At 61.0% G+C, this 24,217-nt stretch overlaps 2 protein-coding genes across 6 annotated transcripts; both read left to right on the forward strand.

Annotated features, from left to right (window-relative positions):
- Positions 1–420: 420 nt before the first annotated feature.
- Positions 421–12,969, forward strand: ADCY6 (adenylate cyclase 6). The gene is made up of 22 exons (XM_075049453.1): positions 421–611; positions 1,444–2,278; positions 3,937–4,086; positions 4,197–4,318; positions 4,432–4,543; positions 4,623–4,750; positions 4,913–5,071; positions 5,161–5,302; positions 5,382–5,510; positions 6,147–6,172; positions 6,276–6,423; positions 6,750–6,847; positions 6,928–7,015; positions 7,102–7,218; positions 7,289–7,447; positions 8,109–8,284; positions 8,375–8,401; positions 9,206–9,335; positions 9,442–9,705; positions 10,231–10,435; positions 11,859–11,983; positions 12,068–12,969. Exons 2-22 carry the CDS (start codon positions 1,445–1,447, stop codon positions 12,194–12,196), a joined length of 3,468 nt encoding a protein of 1,155 aa, XP_074905554.1. The 5' UTR covers positions 421–611; position 1,444; the 3' UTR covers positions 12,197–12,969.
- Positions 12,970–13,362: 393 nt separating this feature from the next.
- CCNT1 (cyclin T1) lies at positions 13,363–23,652 on the forward strand. Of its 5 annotated transcripts, XM_075049458.1 has the most exons (9): positions 13,374–13,581; positions 14,298–14,379; positions 14,692–14,820; positions 15,698–15,758; positions 17,134–17,196; positions 17,580–17,625; positions 19,901–20,064; positions 20,425–20,495; positions 20,885–23,652. In XM_075049458.1, the coding sequence occupies exons 1-9, from the start codon at positions 13,406–13,408 to the stop codon at positions 22,307–22,309; spliced, it is 2,217 nt and encodes a 738-aa protein (XP_074905559.1). In that variant the 5' UTR covers positions 13,374–13,405; the 3' UTR covers positions 22,310–23,652. The 5 variants fall into 5 exon arrangements, 4 of the variants coding, with proteins under 4 accessions (XP_074905559.1, XP_074905561.1, XP_074905560.1 ...); XR_012653340.1 differs by lacking the exon at positions 19,901–20,064 and having other exon boundaries at positions 13,363–13,581; positions 20,885–21,128; XM_075049459.1 differs by lacking the exons at positions 13,374–13,581; positions 14,298–14,379; positions 14,692–14,820 and adding an exon at positions 14,854–14,983.
- Positions 23,653–24,217: the final 565 nt, after the last annotated feature.

Raw genomic sequence — 24,217 nt, forward strand, 5'->3', positions numbered from 1 at the left:
GGGGTGCACGGGGGTGGGTGGGTGGGTGTGGGTGGGGGGGGGTGCGCGTGTGTGCGCGCGCGGGGGGGGGGGGGGTCCACCCGGCCGCGCGTGTCCCCGTTGTCCCCGCCATGTCGGTGCAGCGCGGCGGTGCCGTGTGTGCGTGTGTCCGTGTGTGCGTGTGTGTGTGTCTGCGTGTGTCTGTGTGTGTGTGTGCGCAGCCCCGGGGGTGCCGGTCCTCCCGTGCCCGCGCGCGCGCCCGCCGCCCCCGCGTACCGCCCGCGCCTCCCCCGCCGCACCGGGCCCCTCCGGGCCGTACCGGGCCGTACCGGGCCGCCACCGTCGCCGCTGTGCCTTTAAGGCCGCCGGCCGGGAGCGCCCGGGAGCGGATCCGGGCGGGCGGGGGGGGTGGGGGGGGGGGGGAGAGGGGAGAGGCGGGCACCGGCCGGGGCGGGCCGGGGCCGGGGCTGCGGCCGGGACCGGGACCGGGGCCGCCACCGCCACCGGGGGGCCCGGCCTGGGCACGGGATGGGGCGGCGGGGTTGCAGCGCGGCTGCCGTGTAGGAACGGGCGGCGGCGGGGCCGTGCCGGGGCGCGGGGCCCCGCGGGCGGCGGCGGCGCCGGAGGCGGAGGTGAGCGGGGCCGACCGGGCGCGGCGGACGCGGGGGGGGGGGGGACGACGGGGACGGGGACCGGGACCGGGGACCGGGGCGCTGCGCGCGGGGATCGGGGCGGGGGGGTTGGGGAGGGGGGGGGAGCGGCAACACCGGGCTGGGCCCCGGGGCGGCGGGAGCGGTGCGGCCCCCGGGGGATGGGGGGAGGGTGGGGGTGCTGGCCGGTATTCGGGTGGCTGCCCGGTGCCCGGGGTGACGGGAGCTGGTCGGGGCGGCGGCGGGAGGGCGCTGGCGGGTCCGGGGTGAACGGGCCGGGTTCGGCCGGGGCTCCCCGCGGGCCGTGCCCGGAGCAGGCAGGGAGGCGGCCGCCACCGGGGTCGGCCCTTTGCCGGTGGCCGTTCTCCACCGCCGTTCGTCCGGGGCTGTGGACCGGCTGCCACGTCCCGGCTGGTTCCCGGTGTCCCCGGGGCCACGGTGTCCGGTGCAGCCCGTTGGCCGCTGTTCAAGACAAACAGGGCCGGGACACCCGGGATGGTTTCGGCTTTGCCGCAGGTCGCTGCACCCGGGGAGGACGGGTTTGGGGTGGCCTTGGTAGCGCCAGGCACCGAGGGCACCGGCACCGGGCACCCAGCGCTGGCCGTTATCGCAGGGACCGTGGGGCTGGTGGGAGAGCTGAGGCTTGGGGTCTGCATCTCCCAGGATGGGTGGGACACCGGGGTCCTTCGCTGCTCACGCTGCCTGTCCCTGCTGGGTGGGAGAAATGCTGCTTCCCCACCCCAGTGGGCACCGGGGTCCCTCTCGGGGCCTTGGGGTGGGGGACAGAGCGCTGACCCCCTCCCGGTGCCCGCAGCATGTCGTGGTTCAGCGGCATCCTGGTGCCCAAGGTGGACGAGCGGAAGACGGCATGGGGGGAGCGCAACGGCAAGAAGGGCACCCGCCCCCGTGCCGCCCTCTGCGGCCCCCGCTACATGAGTTGCCTGCAGGACCCTGAGATGGAACGGGGCGGGGGGCCCCCCCGGGGGCTTCGCTGCACCTGGCAGGAAGACCACTACGGCAAAAAAGGGCCCACGGGCGACCTGGGGCTCAAATCGGTGGACCTGGGCTTAGAGGATGGCGAAGCCAAGGGGCCGAAGGGGGCCGTGGGCCGTGGGGGGCGACCGTCGGCCGGCGAGTGTTGGCGACGGCTGCTCCAGGTTTTCCGCTCCAAACGCTTCCAGTCGGCCAAACTGGAGCGGCTTTACCAGCGCTACTTCTTCCAGATGAACCAGAGCAGCCTGACAGTGCTGATGGGGGTGCTGGTGCTGGTCTGCGGGGTGATGCTGCTCTTCCACTGCCTGCCCGGTGCCCCGCACGTGCCGGCGGCCGCCGCGTTAGCGAGCGCCACGGCCCTTTTTTTGCTCTTGATGGTGCTGTGCAGCCGCAGCGCCTTCCCCCAGGACTATATGTGGGTGGTGAGCTACGTGGTGCTGGGGCTGCTGGCCGGGGTGCAGGCGCTGGGGACGGTGGCCGTCGTGCCCCGCAGCGCGGCCGAAGGCGTCTGGTGGAGCGTCTTCTTCATCTACATCACCTACACGCTGCTGCCGGTGCGGATGCGAGCGGCCGTGCTGGCCGGCGTCCTCCTCTCCGCCCTGCACCTTGCCATCGCCTGGCACCGCAACGCCACCGACCCCTTCCTCTGGAAGCAGGTAGGGCTTGGAGGGGGGGGGACACACATTTGGGGGGGGGGCTATGCCGAGGGGGTCCTGCCTGTCTGTGGCATGGGGTGGGGGGAGGCCTCGGGTGGGACCCCCTCATGCCTGCCAGCAGCTCCCCGAGTCCCTTTCTGCAAAATTGGGCTTTTCTGCACTTGATGTTTCTGCACATGGAAAATTCTGGATGTGGGAGGGGCCCCTTGGCTGCTCGGGGGTGGGGGGGTCCCTGGGGGGGTCCCATACCAGGGTTTCGTGGGCACCGCCGGCGGCATGGCCGGGGGTCACTCCGCTGCCGCGGCCTCGCATGGGGGGGTGAGGGGGCCCCTCATCCCGGTGGGGCTGTGGACAGACCTGCCATTGTGGGCTATGCCGGGGTGGGGGTGGGGGGCACCCACAAAGCCCCTGTTGTGGGCCCAGCGGAAACCCCCGAGGGGGGATGCAGGGCAAGGGCAGGGGGTTGGCTACCACCCAGGGGGGCTGGGACCCTGGCAGTGTCCTCTGTCCTGTCCCCCCGCCCTGGAGGTGGAGGATGCTCCCAGAGGGATGCTGCATGCACAGGGGGGCACGGGGGGGGGGGGGGGTCCCTTCATCCCCAGAGCTGCGTGTTCCCAGCCTTCGGCAGCATCTTGCCGTGCTCCCCCTCCTTGTGCGGAGTCACCCGTCACCCTCGCCCTGCCTGGCCGGGGCCAGGGCCACGTGCCGTCCCCATGGGGCGCAGGGCAAGGAATGCGATGCTGGGGGTGGGGGGGGGATGCTGTGGCTAGCAGGGCTTGGGGGGGCAGGGGGTGTCACAGGAGGGGAAGCCCCCCCTGAGTGGGGTTAACCCCTGCAGGGTGGGAGCGACGGGGCCCGGTCGGGGGGGGGATACGATGGGGACGGTGGGTGGGTGCAAGGCCCCCGCTCCCAGCCTGCTGGAGCACTATAAATAGGCCTGGCCCTGGTCCCGGGGGACGGGGACGGGGAGGGGGGAAACCACAGCGCTCCCGCTGCAGCCATCTCCGCTTCCCGGCCCTCCCCCGGCTTCCTCTGCTTCCTGAGGGCCCGCAGGGCCTGGCCGTGTCCCCATGTCCCCCCCCTACCCCAGGTCCCCATGTCCCCCCTGCCCCAGGGTCCCTGCATCCTCATATCCCCCCCTGCCCTGGACCTCTGCCCTGGTTTCCTACGTCCCCGGGTCCCCCACATTCGCCTTGCCCTGGTTCATTGTGTCCCCAGGTCCCCTCTGCCCCCCCTGCCCTGGGTCCCCAGGTCCCCTCTGCCCCCCCTGCCCTGGGTCCCCAGGTCCCTGCATCCCCCATGCCCTGGTTTCTTGCAGCCCCAGGTGCCCCATGTCCCCCTGCTCCGGGTCCCGAGGTGCCCCATGTCCCTGCAGCCCCCACTGCCCTGGTTTCCCATGTCCCTCGGTGCCCCACATCCCCCTCACACTGGTCCCCTGTCCCCCCCAGGTCCCTGCATCCCCACATCCTTCTGCCTTGGGTCCCCAAGTCTCCCCACCCCATGTCCCCCCCGTGCAGTCCCCTTGCTTCTCTTGACAGCATCCCCCATACCAGAGCCAGGGTTTTGGGGTAGAGAGGAGGGTGGCAGAGCTGGCCAGGTCTCGCTGTGGGGGGCCGGGGGTCCCCAGATGGCCACGCTGAGCCCACCTCCCCTGCCAGCTCAGCGCCAACGCCCTGATCTTCCTCTGCACCAACGTGGTGGGGGTCTGCACCCACTACCCGGCCGAGGTGTCGCAGCGCCAGGCTTTCCAGGAGACCCGCGGCTACATCCAGGCACGCCTGCATCTCCAGCGCGAGAACCGCCAGCAGGTCAGCCGGGGGTCCTGGGGGTCCCGGGGACAGTGGGGTCTCCCGTGTCGGGCTTGGGGGGGTCCATCAGGGCCCTGGCCCCCCGCTAATAGGGTGATGCTGGGGTGCAGGAGCGCCTGCTGCTCTCAGTGCTGCCGCAGCACGTGGCCATGGAGATGAAGGAGGACATCAACACCAAGAAAGAGGACATGATGTTCCACAAGATCTACATCCAGAAGCACGACAACGTCAGGTACTGCGGGGCTGGGGGTGCGGGTGAGGTTTGGGGGGGGGTGGGTGTCATCAGGTGAGGGGGTCCGGGGCGGTGTGTGGTCCCTCGCCAGCCCACGCTCTTCCTCCCGGCAGCATCCTCTTCGCGGACATCGAGGGCTTCACCAGCCTGGCCTCGCAGTGCACAGCCCAGGAGCTGGTGATGACGCTCAACGAGCTCTTCGCTCGCTTCGACAAGTTAGCGGCGGTGAGCGGCAGGACCGAGGCGGGGAGGGAGGCTGGGGGTCCCAGAGCCCCCCCTGACCTGCCTGTCGTCCCCCCCCCAGGAGAACCACTGCCTGCGCATCAAGATCCTGGGGGACTGCTACTACTGCGTGTCGGGGCTGCCGGAGGCGCGCGGGGACCACGCACACTGCTGCGTGGAGATGGGGGTCGACATGATCGAGGCCATCTCGTGAGTGGGGCAGAGCGTGGGGGGGTCGTGCCCGTCCCTTGTGCCAATGCAACTTGGGGGGGGGACGGGACTGTGCCCGTCCCAAGGTGCTGGCGCATCCCCGGTGGTCACCGGCCCGGGTCGCGGTGCCTCGGGCTGACGCGGTGCCGGTGCCGTCGGCAGGTTGGTGCGTGAGGTGACGGGGGTGAACGTGAACATGCGCGTGGGGATCCACAGCGGGCGGGTGCACTGCGGGGTCCTGGGGCTGCGCAAGTGGCAGTTCGACGTCTGGTCCAACGACGTGACCCTCGCCAACCACATGGAAGCGGGCGGCAAAGCCGGGTGAGCCGGGATGGGGGGGGGGGTCAGGCTGGGGAGCGGGGCAGGGGGAGCGGGGCAGGGGGGCTCAGCGCCTTCATCCTCATCCTCAGGCGCATCCACATCACCTGGGCGACGCTGCAGTACCTGAACGGGGACTACGAGGTGGAGCCGGGCCACGGGGGCGAGCGCAACGCCTACCTCAAGGAGCACAACATCGAGACCTTCCTCATCGTCGGCTGCAGCCAGAAGCGCGTGAGTTGGGGGGCATTTGGTGGGGAGCCTGGGGGGGGGCAGCCGGGGCCACCCCTCTCACGGCCGCGTCGCCCTGCAGAAGGAGGAGAAAGCCATCCTGGCCAAGTTGCAGCGGGCTCGTGCCAACTCGACGGAGGGGCTGGTGCCGCGCTGGGTGCCCGAGCGCTCCTTTTCCCGCACCAAGGACTCCAAGGCCTTCCGGCAGATGGTGAGTGGCCTTGGGGGGGGGGGCATCAGGCATGAGGGGCCCCCGCTGCGGTGGTATCAGCTGCTCGCTGCCTTTCCGTGGCTGCCGTTGGGCTTCCCCAAGTCCGCCCGCAGCCCTCGCCTGCGTCCTCCTGCCTGCTGCAGCTCACGGCCTCGGGGAACCCCCAGGTCTCCCTCCATCCTCAGCAGCCCTCAGGGATCCCCCTACCATCACTGGCCCATGGGGACCCCCAAGTGTCCCCCCCCCCATCCTCACCAGCCCTTGGGGATCCCTCTACCCTCACCGTCCCATGGGATGCCCAGGGGTACCCACTGTCCTCAGTAGCCCTCAGGGATGCCCCCTGTCCTTACTAGCCTTGGGGACCCTCGGGGGTCCCCCATCCTCACTGGTGTCACATCACCCCCAGACCCCTCCTTCCTCCTTTTGCAGACCCTTGGGCACCCCCCCATCTTTGCCAGGCTTGGGGAACCCTTGGGAATCCCCCCCATCCTGGTTACCCTTGGGACTCTGTCCCCCATCCTTGGCAGCCTTGGTGACCCTGAGGGATGCCCCATGTCCTTGTCACCTATAGGAGCCCCCCCCCCCCCATCCATGTCAGTGTCCCTGACACCTCCCATCTCCCTTCTGTCTCCCCAGGGCATTGATGACTCCAGCAAGGACAAGTAAGTGTCCTCATGCTGGGGGACCCTGGGGGAGGTTGTGGCCGGCCCTTCCCTGGGGCAGAGCCAGGAGTCTGGGGGGGGCCTGACCCACCCCTGCCCCTAGCCGCGGTGCCCAGGAGGCCCTCAACCCCGAGGATGAGGTGGACGAGTTCCTGAGCCGGGCCATCGATGCCCGCAGCATCGACCAGCTCCGCAAGGACCACGTCAAGAAGTTCCTGCTCACCTTCCAGACGCCAGAGCTGGAGAAGAAGGTGGGGGCACCCTCTGTCTCCCTCTATCCTGGTCGTATCGGCACCTTTGATCCCCTCACCTCCATCCCCTGGGGTTCGCCCTGTCCTGGTTTCCTGGTACCCTCCACCCTCTCCATCCCAGCTGTGGGTCACCTCTGTCACTTCTAATCTGCAAGATTCCCTCCATCCAGCTGGTTCCTTGGTCCCCTCCGTCCTGGTCCCTCCATCCTCTCTACCTCATCCCCTGTGGTCTCCTCCATCCTGTTCCCTCCATCCCATCCCCTGCATCCCCCGGGGTCCCCTCCATCCTCCTCTGCCCACCCGGCTCACCCCTCTCCTCCCCGCAGTACTCCAAGAAGGTGGATGACCGCTTCGGTGGCTACGTGGCCTGCACCCTCCTTGTCTTCTGCTTCATCTGCTGCCTCCAGATCGTGGTATTCCCCCAGTGAGTGCTGCAGCCCCCCCAAACCCTGCGCCCTGGCCCCCCCCCGGCCCCCCAGCGCTCACAGCTGCCTCTCTCCTCAGCTCCCCGCTGATGCTTGGCGTCTACGTTGGCATCTTCATCCTCCTTGCCGCCATCCTCTTTGTCTGCGCTGTCTACTCCTGCGTCACTGTGAGTACAGGGCCAGACGGGTGGGAGGGTGTGGGGGGGCTCGGCCACACATGACGGGGTCCTCTTTTCTATACCCCCCCCACCAGCTCTTCCCCGCCGCCCTGCAGCAGCTCTCCCAGAAGATCGTCCAGTCCCGCGCCCACAGCACCGTCATCGGGGTCTTCACCATCCTCCTCGTCTTCATCGCTGCCTTCGTCAACATGGTAGGGACGTGGGGTCGGGGGGCTGCGGGGGGCTGTGGGGCACCGGCTCAACCCTCTTGCCCCTCCCCAGTTTGCCTGCAGCCGGGTGGCCCTGCGGGACTGTGCCGCCCGCGAGCTCAACATCACCCCAGAGGCTGTGGGACCCTGCCAGCTCCGGGCCCTCAACTTCTCCCTGGGGACCCCCGCGGCCCCCTGCCACGGCGATGGGCTGGCCTGCGACTTCCCTGAGGTGAGTGGCTGTGGGGCACCCACAGGTGCAGGGCTCCCACAGCTGCAGGGCACTGGGACGGGGTCCTCCATGGGTGCCAGCATGGGTCCCTGCGGGTGCAAGGTCCTCCTTGGGTGTCGGCACAGGGTCCATGAAGATGCAAGATGCTGGCAGGGCGTCACTGTGGGTGCAATGTCCCCCAGCGTGCTGGAATGGGGTCCCCACAGATGCAGGCTGCTGGCATAGGTCCCTGTGGGTGCAAGGTCCTGCGTGGGCACTGGTGCAGGGTCCCTGAGGATGCAGGGTGCTGGCACAGGGTCCCTGCAGGCACAGCGTCCCTGAGGATGCTGGCACAGGGTCCCTGAGGGTACAGGGTGCCAGCACGGGGTCCTTGAAGGCACTGTGTCCCCAGTGACGCTGGCATGGGGTCCCTGAGGGTACAGGGTGCTGCAAGTGGAGTATCCCTAAGAGTACAGGGTGCTAGCACAGGGTCCCCGCAGATATAGGGTGCTGGCATAGGTCCTTATGGGTGCAGTCTCCTCCGTGGGTGCTGGCACAGAGTCCCTGAGGGTGCAGAGTGCTGGCAGGGTGTCCCCATGGGTACAAGGTCCCCGTGGGTGTGGGGTGCCGGCAGGGGTTCCCCGCGGGGTGCCGGTGCATCCCTGCGGCGTCTCTCCCGCAGTACTTCAACTACAGCGTGGTGCTGAGCCTGCTGGCCTGCTCCGTCTTCCTGCACATCAGCAGCATCGGCAAGCTGCTGCTCATGGTGGCCATCGAGGCCACCTACCTGGTGCTGGTGGAGGGGCCCCAGGCCACCCTTTTTGACAACGCCGACCTGCTGGTGGTGGCCAATGCCCTGTGAGTGCCCGGTGTCGCGTCCCCCCCCAGTCTTCCCACTCTGGGAGCTGTGTCCCCACCCCACTAACCCCCGGCTCCTCTCCCCACCAGACCCTCCAATATGACCCAGGGTGAATGGTGAGTGGGGGACTGGGACCAGTGGGAGAAATGGAGTAGGGGGCTGAGGGTTGGCAGCAGCAGGAGAGTCCTTTGGGGGTCTGTGCTGCAAGGATGGGTGCAGCTTGGGGGCTGGGTGCAGCTTTGGGGTCCCTGGGGTGGGTGCATCTTTGGGGATTGGGTGCATCTTAGGGGGTCCCCGGTGTGGGTGCATCTTATAGGGTGGGTGCAGCCTTGGGGTCCCTGGGGTGGGTGCATCTTTGGGGATTGGGTGCATCTTAGGGGGTCCCCGGCGTGGGTGCATCTTATGGGGTGGGTGCAGCCTTAGGGTCCCTGGGGTGGGTGCATCTTTGGGGATTGGGTGCATCTTAGGGGGTCCCTGGCGTGGGTGCATCTTATGGGATCCCCGGCGTGGGTGCATCTTATGGGGTGGGTGCAGCCTTAGGGTCCCTGGGGTGGGTGCATCTTTGGGGATTGGGTGCATCTTATGGGGTGGGTGCAGCCTTAGGGTCCCTGGGGTGGGTGCATCTTTGGGGATTGGGTGCATCTTAGGGGGACCCTGGCGTGCGTGCATCTTTGGGGATTGGGTGCATATTAGGGGGTCCCTGGCGTGGGTGCATCTTACGGGGTTGGGCACAGGATTGGGGTCACTGGAGTAGGTGCATCTTACGGGGTTGGGCACAGGATTGGGGTCACTGGAGTAGGTGCATCTTAGGGGATCCCTTGGGTGGGTTCATCTTAGGGGTCTGGGTGCAGGTTTGGGGTCCCTAGGGTAGGCACGGACTGGTCCGGCATCCCGTCTCAGCGGGTTGGGGGTGCCCACAGCCTGGCGGAGGGGAAGGTGGCCCTGCGGTACGTCACCCCCGTCATCCTGGCCGTCTTCGCGCTGGCGCTGTACCTGCACGCGCAGCAGGTCGAGTCCACCGCCCGCCTCGACTTCCTCTGGAAGCTGCAGGTAGGACCAGGGGACGAGGGGCCGGGACTGACCCCGTCCCCGCACCCCAGGACCGGGGTGGACGCGGGGCCCCGGCGCAACTCCCACATGGTGCTGTGCAACGCAGGCGACGGGCGAGAAGGAAGAGATGGAGGAGCTGCAGGCGTACAACCGGCGGCTGCTGCACAACATCCTGCCCAAGGACGTGGCGGCACATTTTTTGGCGCGGGAGCGTCGCAACGACGAGCTCTACTACCAGTCCTGCGAGTGCGTGGCCGTCATGTTCGCCTCCATCAGCAACTTCTCGGAGTTCTACGTTGAGCTGGAGGCTAATAATGAGGGTGTCGAGTGCCTGCGGCTGCTCAATGAGATCATTGCCGACTTCGATGAGGTGCCAGAGGGCGGAGTGGGGTGCAATGGGATGGATCATGGGGATGGGGCGTGTGGGGTGCTGGAGAGGCTGTGGAGCAGCGTGCATGGAGCCATGGGATGGGGTGCGTGGAGACAAGGTGCAGGAGATGGGGTGCATGGGGCTCCAGAGAGGCTGTGGAGCACTGTGCCTGGGGTGCACAGGGGTGGGGTGTGAGAAGATGGGGTGCACAGGGTGCTGGAGAGGCTGCAGAGCACCATGTGTGGGGGACAGTGCAGGGGATGGGGTGCACGGGGTGCTAGAGGCCATAGAGCAGTGTGGATGGGGAGATCATGGGATGGGGTACGTGCGGATGGGGTGCACAGGGTGCTGGAGAGGCTGTGGAGCAGCTTTCATGGAGCCATGGGATGGGGTGCAGGAGATGGGATGCTCCGGAGAGGCAGCATTCATGGGACGCACAGGGACGGGATGCAGGAAGATGGGGTGCACGGGGGGTCCGGAGAGGCAGGGTGGGGTTGACGTTGTCCCCCCTCATCCCCACCCCAGATCATCAGCGAGCAGAAGTACCGTCAGCTGGAGAAGATCAAGACGATCGGCAGCACCTATATGGCGGCCTCGGGGCTGAACGCCTCCACCTACGACCGGGAGGGCCGGAGCCACATCGCGGCGCTGGCCGACTACGCCATGCACCTGATGGAGCAGATGAAGTACATCAACGAGCACTCCTTCAACAACTTCCAGATGAAGATCGGTGAGTGCCCCTTGCACGCCCCTTGCACGCCCCTCTGCACCTGCAGCCACCCCGTGCACCCTACCCCAACGCGTACCTGGCCCTTAGGTGCGGTTTCGCGTCCGCTGGCTCTTGCACGCCTCGTCCCTTTTGCACGCGCGGCGCTGCTGCGTGGCCTTGCACGCGTGACCTTTGCACACCCCCCGGGCTTTGCACATACAGCCTCTGCGCACCCCTCTGCACAGGCAAAGCCTTGCACGCCTCTGCCCTTTTGCACGCACGGCCTTCGCAGACCACTTTGTGTACAAGCCCGTGCACACCCCTCTGTACATGCAAACCCTTGCACACCCTTTCCCCTTTGCACACACAGCCCTCGCACGCCCCTTTGCACATACTGATGTCGCACACCCCTTAGCCCTTGCACACATAGGCCCTCACACACCCCTTTACACACTCCTTTGCTGTTGCACACCCCTTCCCCTTTGCACACATTGGCCGTTGCACACCGCTTTGCCTCTGCAAACCCTTGCACACCCCTTCCCCTTTGCACACGTTGGCCGTCGCACACCCCTTTGCCTCTGCAAACCCTTGCACACCCCTTCCCCTTTGCACACGTTGGCCGTCGCACACCCCTTTGCCTCTGCAAACCCTTGCACACCCCTTCCCCTTTGCACACATTGGCCGTTGCACACCGCTTTGCCTCTGCAAACCCTTGCACACCCCTTCCCCTTTGCACACATTGGCCGTTGCACACCGCTTTGCCTCTGCAAACCCTTGCACACCCCTTCCCCTTTGCACACGTTGGCCGTCGCACACTCTTTTGCCTCTGCAAACCCTTGCACACCCCTTCCCCTTTGCACACGTTGGCCGTTGCACACCCCTTTGCCTCTGCAAACCCTTGCACACCCCTTCCCCTTTGCACACATTGGCCGTCGCACACCCCTTTGCCTCTGCAAACCCTTGCACACCCCTTCCCCTTTGCACACGTTGGCTGTCGCACACCCCTTTGCCTCTGCAAACCCTTGCACACCCCTTCCCCTTTGCACACGTTGGCTGTCGCACACCCCTTCCCCTTTGCACACGTTGGCCATTGCACACCCCTTTGTCTCTGCAAACCCTTGCACACCCCTTCCCCTTTGCACATGTTGGCCGTTGCACACCCCTTTGCCTCTGCAAACCCTTGCACACCCCTTCCCCTTTGCACACGTTGGCCGTCGCACACCCCTTTGCCTCTGCAAACCCTTGCACACCCCTTCCCCTTTGCACGCACGACCTTCGCGCACCCGAACCCTTACCTACCCCCTCCCCTTTGCTCACCCACCCCTTTGCACCCCCCTTTTCCCCTTGCACGCTCCCCCGTGCCCTCGCACACCCCCACGCCCTCACCCTCACAGTGTCGGGGGGGTCGTGACGCTCTCTCTGCGCCCCCCCCCTCCCCCCCCAGGCCTGAACATGGGGCCGGTGGTGGCGGGGGTGATCGGGGCGCGCAAGCCGCAGTACGATATTTGGGGCAACACCGTCAACGTCTCCAGCCGCATGGACAGCACCGGCGTCCCCGACCGCATCCAGGTCAGCTGGGGGGGTGGGGAGGGGGGGGGATAGGGCCACCCCCCAAAGCGCCCCACCTCTTACCCCCATGTCCCCCTCTACCAGGTGACAACGGACCTGTACCAGGTGCTGGCGGCCAAGGGCTACGTGCTGGAGTGCCGGGGGCTGGTCAAGGTCAAGGGCAAGGGGGAGATGACCACCTATTTCCTCAATGCTGGCCCTGGAGGGAGTTAGGGGGGGGGCCCCTGTGGCGTCCCCCATCCCTGCCCCCCCTCTCCCCCCCCCCGCCCTGCCAGGCTCGTGCCCCCCAGCCTGGGCCAGGGTCAGGCAAAAAAAAGGAAAAATCCCCAAATCCACGTATTTAAAAAAAAAAAAAAAAAAAAGAGGAAAAAGGGAGAAATGGACACAAGGGTGGTAGCTAGGGGGGCCCTGCTGTGGCCCCCCCCCCCAGGGTGGTGTGTTGGGGGGGGGCATTTCCTAGCCCCGGAACCAGGGCGTTTGCAGGGTTGTGTTGGGGTGCAGTTCCCCCCCCCGCCTTTGCCGAAATCCCCCATGTGCCAAAGAGGGGAGATGGGGGCTCCCTCCCCGGGGAAGGGGCTGGGGGTGTGTGGTGGTGGGGTTTGGGGGTGGGGGTGTCCCCAACCCCCTCCGTGTGCCAAATTGAAGTGCCGCCTGCCTGGGGGGGCGCAGGCAAAGCACCTTTGTGGCCCCCCCAGACCCTCCTGGGGTCCCAGCCCTGCCTCGCTGGGGGTCCCACTCCCTCCTGGGGGCTGCCGGTGGGGAGGGGGGGGGGGCAGCTTCCCCCCCCCCTTTTAAATGCAAAAAAAATAATGAAGTGACTTTTTTTCTTTTTCTTTTCTTTTTTTTTAGTTTTTTTTTTTTTTTTTTGAAGCAGTTTTGGGGCGGGGAGGTCTGGGCGCTCAGCCCGGGGGTGGGGCGGTGGGGGGCACCAGGTCCCCCCCCCTCCCAGCGCAGATCTGAGGTACTTTGTCCTTCGTGTGTACAGATAAATTATATATAAAACTCACTTTGGATACGAGCTGTGGCCTGGCGTGTGGGTCCTGGGGGGGGGGGGTGTCCTGGGTCCTGGGGGGGGGGGCTGGGATCTCGGTGGGGAGGTGAAGGGGGACCCAGGCAGGGCCCTGAGGTGCGGGCCGGGCGCTGAAGCCACGGGAAAGCCGGAACCGGGGTGGCGGTGGCGGGGGGAACTCCCGGGGTCCACAGGAGATCGTGGGTGCCGCCCCCCCCCCCCGCCCCGGCTTCTTGCGCAGGCGTAACTAAGTGCGCATGCGTCAGACTTGGCTCCTCCCCCGCCGCCCCGCCTCCCCCCCCCGCTTGTGACGCAGCCGAACGCGCGCGCCGCCGTTCTGCGTGCGCCGGGTCGCCGTTGCGTGCGTCCGTCCGTCCGTGCGTGCGTGCGTGCGCGCGCGGGCGCAGATCGCCATGGAGGCCTCGGCGGGCGGAGGGGCCGGCGGCGCGGCGGGGCGGCGCTGGTATTTTACCCGCGAGCAGTTGGACCGGAGCCCTTCCCGCCGCGCCGGGCTCGACCCCGACAAAGAGCTCTCGTACCGGCAGCAAGCGGCTAACCTGCTGCAGGACATGGGACAGCGTCTCAACGTGTATCCGGCCGCGCTAGGCCGCGCGGCCTGCGCTTGGGTGCCACCGTCGCGGGGCGGGCGGGGAAGGAAGGGGGGGGGGCGGCGGTTGGCTCCGTCAGGGAGCGGGGAAAGGCGGGGGGGGGGTGCGGGAAGGGCCGGGGTCGGGTCTGTCCCGGGAGTTGGGGGAGCCGGAGTCGGCAGCGGGGAGAGCCGGGCGTGTTTTGGGAGCGGGGAGAGCTATGCTGGGGTGTGGGGAAGGCCAGGCCCGGCCCGGCCGCGGGGAGAGCCGGGGCCGGCAGGCGGAAGAGTGAGGCCGGGAGCGGGGAGAGCCGGCGCCGGCAGCCAGAGAGTGGGGCCGGGAGCAGGGAAAGCCGGGCCCGGCAGCCGGGAGAGCCAGGCCGGCAGCGGGGACAGCCGGAGCCGGCAGCGGGGAGAGCCGAGCGTGTTTCCGGAGCTGGGAGAGCTATACCGGGTTGCGGGGAAGGGCAGGTTCGGCCCGGGAGCGGGGAGAGCCAAGCCCGGCTGTGGGGAAGGAGAGCCGGGTCTGTTATTGGGAGGCAGGAGAGCTATGCTGGTGTGTGGGGTTGCCAGGTCCGGCCCAGGACCAGGGAGAGCCGAGTGTATTTCAGGAGCAGAGAGAGCCAGGCCTGACCTGGTGCCGGTGGGATGTAGGGGAGTTGAGGATGCTGCTCAGGGATTGTCATCAGGGCTGTGTGTTTCCTTAACCACCCCATCAGCTCCCAGCTCACCATCAACACAGCCATCGTGTACATGCACCGCTTCTATATGGTGCAGTCCTTCACCCAGTTCCACAGGAATGTAAGTGTGCTGGGGTCTGGCGGGGTGTGGGGTGACGGGAACCCCCCCAACTCCGCTCCTGCTGCTGTCTGGCAGCTAGCTCGGGGGGCTACGCGGTGGGACCAACCCTGGGAAGAGGGTTTGGAAAGGGGAGGGGTTGTTCATAGCTGTTGGTAGTCACTAGAACCCTTTTCCCTCCTGGTGGTGTTTGGACTTGCACAGGCTTTGTTTTCTAAAGGAATATTTGTTTTAGATGTGAGAATTAGCCTAATTTATTTGTTTTAATCATGAACTTACTAACTTCAAAAAAAAATATGTTTTTTTTCTCTGAAGTCAGTGGTACCAGCAGCTCTGTTCTTGGCAGCCAAGGTGGAGGAGCAGCCTCGTAAGCTGGAGCACGTAATCAAGGTAGCACATGCCTGTCTGCATCCCCAGGAAACTCCTCTAGACACCAAGAGCGAGGTAAGTGTTGAGATCGGAGAACTGGGCTCTGGTGTGAGGAGTGGAGGCACGAGGAATGGGAATGGCGGAAGCGTGCTGCATCCTGAATCGCGTGGCTACAGCGTCTCGTTAAATTGGGTTCAGCAGTACCCACTCTCTAAGCGAGTGGCTGTGTCCTAGGATGGTCAGTGACAGCTTTCCAATTTGACTGCTCTTACACCGCTGAGAGCTTTTTGGCTTCTGTACAGCAGAAGGCTTTTCTTTCCTGCTCTGTGGCAATCTCTCTTCTGTTCTCCTCTGCTGTGCTGCTGCAAATGTGACTCATATGCTGTGTAACAGTGTCTGCGTGAAAAGCTTCTGAGGAGGGCATGGATGTTGGCTGCTGCGATTGAGTAGTGTCTGTGGCAGAGCAGAAGGTGGTGTACGCAGTTTGGTTCTGTTCTGTCCCCACACGTTTAATGGTGGGTTTATTAAAAATGATGCCAATTCCCCATCTCTTGAGACAGCCCATCTTACCTGGAACTGAGCAGCCAACCCTGCTGAAAAGGGGCAGCTTTATCCAGGAAAGCTTAAGGAAAAAAAAAAAAAAAAGCAGCTAATTCCTCTCCTATACTGCTCATATAGCCGTCCCGTGCAATGTGAGGGACCAGGACTGAGAGGGCCACTGTGGATCCCGAAGCAACCGTCCCCTAGCAGAAGCACTAGCAGGGGAGCGGGTCCACCCAAGCACTCTGCTTTCTCTTTTCTGGCAGGGAATCTGTGCCAGTTCCCCCAGTGCAGATCGGCATAAAGATTCCCCTTTGCTATTTTTGCCTCCCTGAGAAAAGGGTGTTAGAAATGTGCAGGCTTTATACGGAGTACCTCATCGTGAGTAACTTGCCTGTCCTCTCAACCCCAGGCTTACCTGCAACAAGCCCAAGACCTGGTCATTCTAGAGAGCATAATACTGCAGACCCTGGGTAAGTTTTTCAAAGCGGACGGGCTGCCACACAAATCCCAGACCCAGGAGTGTTCCGCAGAGCGGAGAGCCTAACCGCACAGTCTTCTCCACAGCTGGAGGGCAGATGTACAGCTGGCCAGTGGGAGAGCAAGAGTCCAGGCAACAAACTCTATTTTTCACACCCACTCCTTCTGTTTTCCTTTTAACGTCAGTTTTTTCAGGTGTAACTTGTATCAGGTTCAATGCTCAGAGAAATTAAAGTGTGGAAGTGTGGCTCGTCTCTTCCCCCCCCCCCCCCCAACAGGTTTTGTACCGCTTGGACACCGGTCGCTGTCCTCCGTTGTGCTGTTGAACTTGATAATGCTCTAGTCCTGTAGCTAGGAAGCGGTTTGCACTGAGAGATGTCTAACAAAACCTGGGTTGAAAGTTAGTGTTTGGATCAGATAGCTGAATGTGAAAAAAAAAAACACAAACCAGCAACAGTTTTGGGTTTTTTTTTGAAAGTAGAAGCTGGAGCCTACATTTAGGGCTGTGGCTGTTGGATCTGGTATCCTGTTCCTTTCTAAAATGTGCTGTTAAAAGTTGTTTTTACTAACACATGTTCTATTTCAGAGGCAGTTTGTAGATAGCGTTCCACTCCAAAATACTCAGTTGGCCTTTGTTATTTCTGACTTGGTTCAGAGTAAATGCCACTAGTCCCTCACTCACAAGGGGACAGGAGGGGCAGGCATGTCAAGGGGTTGCACGCGCTGGGCTGGCAAGCCAGTGGCTAAACTGTGACCCCAGTTCTGCAATGACTCGGTTCTCCAGTTGCCTTGTTTAACGTCCCAGTTCTTCCAGAATGTTCTGCATGGGAAGAAGCAAATCTGTTGCACACATGGACCGATTTGCAATTATTTTTTTCTTTAAAATATAATGCCCAAACTGAATAGGAAACTGAAGCAAGGATTAAGTTCAGTTGTCTTTAGTGCTGTAGGCTCCTTCAAAGGGAAAACGTCTGCTTCCTCTTAGCTTTTTGGGTGACAGAAATTCCTTTGAGCAGATGCCATTGTCTTCTCCTTCCTCCCAGCTGCTGTAAGAGGTTTTGTCCTGCTATTTTTAAAATCCTTAATAGTTGTTTTGTTTTCAGTGAGGTCTTTCAAGCGCAGAAGTCATTTAGCTGCTTGGAGGTCTGGCAGCAGCAGTGACCTTCGGGTTTTGTGACTGGAGAACTTGAGTCTTCTGGATACAGGAAAACGGGCTTCTCTATTCCTGCTTGCCTCCGAGCAGAGAGCAGGGACTGTAGGCGGGAAGGGGAGAAGGCCTTGTCCCCCAGGAGCAGGAAACGTGAGGTTCATAGATCCGTGGGGGTGTGCTGCCGTTTTTTTGATGGCTCTATGTCTGTGTTCTTCCAGGGTTTGAGATCACTATTGACCACCCCCATACCCACGTGGTGAAGTGCACACAGCTAGTGCGAGGTAAGCAGTGTCAGACGTCGGGTGCTTGCGGCTTCTCCTCAGCGTAACCTCAGCTTGATAGAGAAGAGCTGTGAAAATACATTGCAGCATTCAGCCAGGACTGCCCGGGAACTTGCTTGCAGTCAGTCTCCTTAATAACCATAACAAATGTCAAAATGGAGACAGTTGCAAATGATGTGATGTTGTGGCTCTGCTGAAGCATGCAAAGCTCTCTATGTACAGTAATTTCTAAAAATCCTAGCTGTGGTGTAGGGTTAGTCAAACCACACTGGGTCTCTTACTGTGTGTGTGGTGGTGAGAGGCCTGTGGTTCTTGCACTAAAATGTAATACTATTTGCCAGGATATGCAGACTAAAGCCCTGCTTTTTCCTTTTCTCTTTCAGCCAGCAAAGACTTGGCGCAAACTTCCTACTTCATGGCTACCAACAGGTTATTATTTTACAATTGATTCATATTTAACAGAGGGTCTTATCTGGAGATATGCTACTGGTGACCCCATGGGCATTGGTCAGCCTGCGAGCAACTGGGGATCGCTTGGTTTGGTTCAGAAAGAGCAGGAACCCTTTCTCCTGCTAGGTGCTGGTCAAAGCCAGCTGCAAAATTGGCCATGTAAACAAGGCAGATGGGATGCTCAGGAACTTCACTGCTTTTATGGGGAGTTAGACAGTTGTGAAAGTTTAAGAAAAAAAAACAAAACAAAAAGGTAGATTTGAAATGAATGTATACATTTTTACTTGCTTAGTACCTAGGTGTCAGAGAGTTTTCACTGAACCAGGTGCTGTGCAAATTGTCAATAAATATGGTGGGTACCCCAAAGAAGGCTCATCTAGAATATAAAGGGAGAAAAAGGGTAGTTGGATGCAGGCATGAGGTGTTACAAGAGAAAACGATACCCTTGTCTGGCCTACGTGACTGGACAGACAGTCCTGTAAGTGGAGTCTTGAAAATGAGAAAAAAAAAAAACACACTAGTTTTTTTCACTTTGAGAGGTCTGGGTAGTTTTGTTGCTAGATTTTCACTGCAAGGCTGATAGCAGCCCTTGTGTTGGGACTTCTGACATTTTTTAAATTTAATTTCCTGGATTACCAACTTCAGGCAAATCACAGAGTTAACTTTTGGAACAGACCAAGTTGTGGACATGGAAAATCTTGTGTTTTTGTGAAAGAGCTTGCAGAAGTGAAAAGATGGGAGAAAAAGATGGTTTAGGCGCTAGCACAGGTGAAGCTGCAGAGTCAGAGAATGCTCCCAAGCCCTGGCCAAGCCGTGAATGTGCATGGCCTTAGGCAAGTCATTTTTCTCCTCTCTGCCTGTGAGACGTGTTACCTGCTCACCTCTACAGTGTGCTGGGAGAATTGTTTGTTGAAGGTGCTCTCTAGCTCCAAAGGGCACTGTGTGGGTTTCCCGCATAAACTAGCATAAAGGGAAGGTAGTGTTAATAACGTGTGGGTAAATGCATCCTTGAAGCGTGTTTTATCCCTGCAGCAATAATTGCAAAACCAAAGAATTAAGAGCTAAGATTATAATTGAAAAAAATTCAGGCAGAAAGGAAGAAATGCAGCCAGGCAGCCTCAATTTTGCCTTAAAGTGATGCCATGAAACGCCTGATTAAGATGCTTAAGTGATGAACTAGATTTTTCAGGCGTACCTACAGATGTTTAACTTTTATTTCCTTCTGGCATCATCATGGGGCAGAGTTAAGGCTCTTTTTGCTTCTTACCTTGGCAGACTGGATAAAGGCTCTGGATTTCCTGGGTTTGACTTCTTGATGTATGGATGAATACAGTATCTGTGAAATGGCTTCAGACTTTTTGGCTGTAGATGCATATCTCTGTCTCTCCGCATTGCATTGATGGAAAAATGTTTAATAACCCGAGCATGGCGAAGAAATGCAAATAATGCTATCCTGCGGCTGCACGTAGGTGCTCAGTGGCACCATCTCCATCAAGCGCTCTTTGAAAGGGCTGATTAATGAGTGTGAAAGTGGGCAAATCCTGCACTCAACTTGCTGTCATGGTTTCTATAGGTTTAGGGGACCTGGTCTTCCTGCAGGTAGAGAGTAGGATGCTTTCTTAGTCCATTGGTTGTCCTGTTCTCAATGCTACGTAGACCTCCCAGCACCGACATCCGAGCTGTCATGTGGCAAATTAATTTACTAATGAAAATGCTTGATAGGCGGCCAGGCTCCCTCTTAGGCGCTTCTGAGTCGCTCCAGCATATGGTGCTATTCGCAGCCAAAGCCTCAGTGCTTTTCCTAAAAATCATTTGGGAAAGACCAGACCTTTCCTAAAAGCCAAAGACGGCCAGTTTGCTCCTTGAATGCCATCCCAGGAGTTGCACTTGGAAGTGTCCAAGTTTCTTCTCAGATTGAGCAGAGCCCACAGCAGAGGTGGGGGCTGGCAGGTAATCCAGCTGCTCTCTTTCTCCCTTGGAAGAGGGCTCAAGCGGGGCGCAGCGTGTCTCACTGCTCCTGCACGAGCTGCAGAGCCTTGGGTTGACAGAGTTGCCTGGACCCAAATTATCTGCAGCAGAATGGGGAAGGAGCAAGCAAATCGGTGGAGCGGGATAGAGACGCCCGTAACAGCAGGGCCTTCCCCACCATGTCCACCTCTTGTGCAGCGTCTGTTCAGTGGGCGATAGTGAGTGCTGAAGTTAAGGCTTGGGAGTTCATGGCTTTCTGTTTCTCTCTCCCTGCTGGTGACGTCAGCCTGCACCTGACCACCTTCAGCCTGCAGTACACCCCTCCCGTTGTGGCCTGCGTCTGTATCCACCTGGCTTGTAAGTGGTCCAACTGGGAGATCCCAGTCTCCACGGACGGGAAGCACTGGTGGGAATACGTTGATGGCACTGTAACTCTGGAGCTCTTAGATGGTAAGTTTTGGAGCAAGGTTCCCCCCCAAAGGCTCTTAAGTTATTTCGGCATCTCTGTTCCTGGGTCTGCCATTCAAACACGGCCCCTGGCCAGTTCGTGGACTCCAGGACTTCAAGTCTTGCCAAGGTTTCCAGTGCAGCAGCAGCAGCAGCTTCTATGGTGCAACAGAGAGGGCAAAAGGCGCACAGTGAGATGAGTTTAAATGTGGTCAGTGATACTAGTTCTCAGTATTTCCCCTCCTGGAGTAGCTCCATCTCATCAGTAGCTCCATTCATCAGTAACTAGGGGGTTGCCCTGATGGATTAGCGCTGGTCTGCCTGTCTCTGACCCTCTTGCTTGGGTTTGTGTCTCCTCTGCAGAACTGACTCATGAATTCCTGCAGATCCTTGAGAAAACTCCCAACCGGCTTAAACGTATCCGGAACTGGCGGGTAAGAATCTGCTTTGGACCGCGGGTGCTTGCAGGAGAACACAGGCTCTGATTTCTGTGCATGAGGCTGTGTGGCATCTCTGGTATGACAATGAAAGACAGTGTCTGAAGGGCATGTGTGTGGGGGGGAAATCTGAACGCTCTGCATCTGCAAAATGTTGCTTCAGTGCTCGAGTTCATGTGTTCCGAATTAACTCTGTAGAGACCTTGGTTTTTCAACCACACTAGCAACCCCACTTCCAGTGGTTGGGTCTTTTCCCACAAGTACGGATGGGGGCAAAGTAGATCCGTCTTTAAATGAGAGCATGCACTGTACCAGCTGAGCTGCTTGCATCAAAGCGGCTCTAGTGACAGCCCAAAGTAAATGACTCGTTGCTGCTTTTATTCCAGGCCTCTCAAGCAGCCAGGAAGTCAAAGGCTGACGACCATGGTGAAGATGAGAGCCTGTCAGAGCAGACAATCCTCAACATGATTTCCAGGAACAATAGTTCGGACATGAACATTGCTGGGTTAATGAGCATGTCAACATCCTCGACCGCTGGAGCAGGGCCGTCTCTGCCGGCCACGGCGGACTCGCCCAGCGACAAGAGCGGTGCAGATATGTCCCAGACTGACCACTGGCATCCTCCACCCAAGCTGGAGACTGGCCAGACCCACAGGACTAATGAAAGCTCTTCGGCTGCTGAGCATCCTTTACAGCAAGATGGCGCTGGTTATCAGAAGCAGAGCGGCAAGAACGCCCCATCAGCCAAAGTGTCGCTTAAGGAGTACCGGGCCAAGCATGCCGAGGAGCTGGCAGCACAGAAGCGGCAGCTGGAGAACATGGAAGCCAACGTGCGGTCTCAGTACGCCTATGCCGCACAGAATCTCCTGGTCCAGCAGCAGCGGGAGAGGGAAGTCCAGCAGGACAGTAACCCCTCTCCAATCATCCTGAAAATTCCCATGGGTGGCTCAGAGAACCCTGAGCGCCCTCCTGGCCCTGAAAAGAGTGACAAAGCCTCGGCTCTGAAGCTGAGGATCCCGGTGGCAGGTGGAGGTGGGGAGAGGCCACTCCCCTCCAAGCAGGAGGAGATAAAAATGCGGATCAAGGTGCCAACTGCTGGAGACAGGCACGGCTCCTCGGACGAAAGCAGTGGCAAGAACCGGGAGCACAAGGAGAAACACAAGGGCCACTCTTCTAACCACCACCACCACCACCACAACCACCATTCTCACAAACACTTACATGCCCAGCTTGGCGCCGGCCCCAGCAGCATGGCGAATAAGCGGCCGGGAGACTCTAAACACAGCAGCCAGCCTAGCGCCGTGCCCCACAAAAGCTACGGTCCCCTCGCCTCTTCCCGCAAGAGGCTCCTGCCAGAGGAGGCCGCAGCCACGGCCACAGCTGCAGCCCACGAGCACCAGCCCAAAGTCAGCAAAGCCTCCAAAGGCCCTGGGATGCCGTTCCCTTACCCCCACCTCCCTGGGATGGCCCACCTCTCGGGGCACAGCTCGGATGCGGGCAACCTCCCCTTACCCCAGGCCAACAAAGCCCGGGGCACCCACAGCAAATCGGACAAGGGTCCCATGGGGGCCAACGGGCACAACGCCAACCAGGCCAGTGACTACCAGGATACGGTCAATATGCTGCACTCACTGTTGAGCGCGCAGGGCATGCAGCCCACCCAGCCCCCTGCCTTTGACTTCCACTCGTATGGCGAGCTCTTGAACCCACGGGCTTCCACCAGCTCCAGAGCTGTTGCCAACACGGACAAGCCCCGACCACCACCCCTGCCCTCAGAACCACCCCCCCCACTCCCCCCTCTCCCCAAGTAAAACTTTTTACTACTGAGTTGGCACAGAGCCCAAGCCCAAACCTGGGCTGCCCCTGCGGGGGCATGAAAGGGCTTGTTCGATCTCCACTGCCTCACGAAGAACTATTTTATTATATTATAACTTTTATTATTGATATTTAGAACGCGGAGTTGTTGAAGCTGTGAAAGGATAAGAAACCCTTTCTCTGTTCCTTGCTCCCTCCCCCATCAACTTTCAGTTAGTGGTGGGCTCTGTCCCTGCTAGAACTGAAGCCCCCTCTGAGGAACACACATTGCGGGGGGGCCATGGGGGGTATTTAAAATATGTCACAGAAAATTTAAGATGTTTTACAAATAATTTAAGCAGTAACTTATATCTTAGTGTTTTGCTCGTTTTAATTTTGTGGTGCTGCGGGGGACCTTGGTGAGAATTTGGGGTGGCTTGTCGGGTGGTTCCACTCGAGCTGTTGGTGACAGAAAGTGGGTTCAGGAGCTTTTGGGGGATGGAGGAGAGGAAGCAGCCTGAGGGGAGGGCAGGGACCAGAGGCCACTCGGGCTGGGGGGGGTGTGTGAGGGAATCCCAGCTGCTGCGACTGTGGGGTGATGGGAGCTGCTCTACCTGCTATGGGTCAGGTTTCCTCACTCCAAAAGCTGCTGTGGTTTCAGGATCCTGTCTGTCCTTCGCTCTTCTGCAGATTCCACCGCTTCCGCTGGAAACCCTGGCTGTGGTGGGCTTCAGGGGCGGCGCATGTGCCAAGGGCTTTTGGTGGCATTTCAGGGTGGCTGGTGTTGAGCAGCCAGGGTGAGGTGATGGATTGAGGGTGCTTGGCCCTCATGGATGCTTTTTGGGGGGAGAGAGTCCAGAGGAGTTGCCCATGGCTGGCAGGGATGAGTGCTGCTGAGCAAGGGGCTTGGATGTGGAGTCAGATTGTGCCCGAAGGCACCTGCCGGAGCAGAGCAGCCCCATGCTGGGAGCTGGCTGGCTACATCCTGCTGCAGGTGGTGCCACCGGCACGTGTAGAGCCGTGTTTAGGCGTGAAATGTGTTGGTGGACTCAGTCTGTGGCAGTGCGGGGGTTGATCTGGAGAGGAGCAGCGTGGTGCATTCCCAGCTGGGATGTAGAATGAAACTGTGCAGGATGAGACCATGCAGGATGGCTGGCTGGAAGGGTCATCGTGCCCGGGGCAGCTCTTCCAGGGGATCCCATTGGTGCGTGGCTGTTCGCAGCCCAGCTGGAAACAGCTTTTACCACAACCTCAACCCTGGGCCTGGGCAGCCACATGAGTTCTGGTTGAGTGTCGGAAAAACCCATTTCCTTTGTTCTCAGATTTTACTTTCCCAACCTTCAATAAATGTACTGTCTCCGTATGGTTTTGTGAAACTCTTGTTCTATGTCAAGCTTGTTTTTAAGAGCGATTAGCACTGCTGACCCTCACCAGCGCCTCTGCTGCCCATAACCCACCCCCTGCGGTTTTGGGTATGATTTTTAGGTTTCAGACCCCCGGCAAAGGCCCATCCCTCATTTCCCCCCACTGCTTTTGGAGCCTTTTTTGGAGGCTGGCTGCTCCCGCGTTGTTGGGCTTTGCAGTGAATCGCTTGTTCTGCCCTCTCCGTTAATCAGTGGGGAGCAATGTTGGTCTTCTGCTGTCCCGGGAAACCGGGAGGGCACCGGGTAGAACCCGGGGGGGGGTTGCTCTTGTCCCCTGGCTGGTGCCCTGGGACCAAGCCGGTGTCCCCGGGCCTACCGGGAGCTTCTGCCTTCCCGGAGCCACAGCACAACCCGGCTGCCTCGCTCGGGGCTCGCAAACGCGCAGGCGCCTCCGGTCCCGCCGCGCCCGCGTGTCGGCTTCCCGCCGCCGCACCCTCACGTGACTCCCGGGGGCGTGGCCGGTCCCTGCGAAATGACGGCGGGCTCGGCCAACCGCTTGCG

This window comes from Buteo buteo, chromosome 17, assembly GCF_964188355.1.
Source record: "Buteo buteo chromosome 17, bButBut1.hap1.1, whole genome shotgun sequence".
Lineage (NCBI taxonomy): Eukaryota > Metazoa > Chordata > Aves > Accipitriformes > Accipitridae > Buteo > Buteo buteo.

Bases quoted from the DNA above. Each gene is read 5' to 3' on its own strand.
- CCNT1 (XM_075049458.1), top strand. From the start codon at position 13,406: ATGGAGGCCTCGGCGGGCGGAGGGGCCGGCGGCGCGGCGGGGCGGCGC. The intron at 15,759-17,133 runs GTAAGTTTTTCA...GTGTTCTTCCAG, and splicing joins CATAATACTGCAGACCCTGG to GGTTTGAGATCACTATTGAC. The intron at 20,065-20,424 runs GTAAGTTTTGGA...TCTCCTCTGCAG, and splicing joins AACTCTGGAGCTCTTAGATG to AACTGACTCATGAATTCCTG.
- ADCY6 (XM_075049453.1), top strand. From the start codon at position 1,445: ATGTCGTGGTTCAGCGGCATCCTGGTGCCCAAGGTGGACGAGCGGAAG. The intron at 4,319-4,431 runs GTACTGCGGGGC...TCCTCCCGGCAG, and splicing joins CAGAAGCACGACAACGTCAG to CATCCTCTTCGCGGACATCG. The intron at 9,706-10,230 runs GTGCCAGAGGGC...TCCCCACCCCAG, and splicing joins TCATTGCCGACTTCGATGAG to ATCATCAGCGAGCAGAAGTA.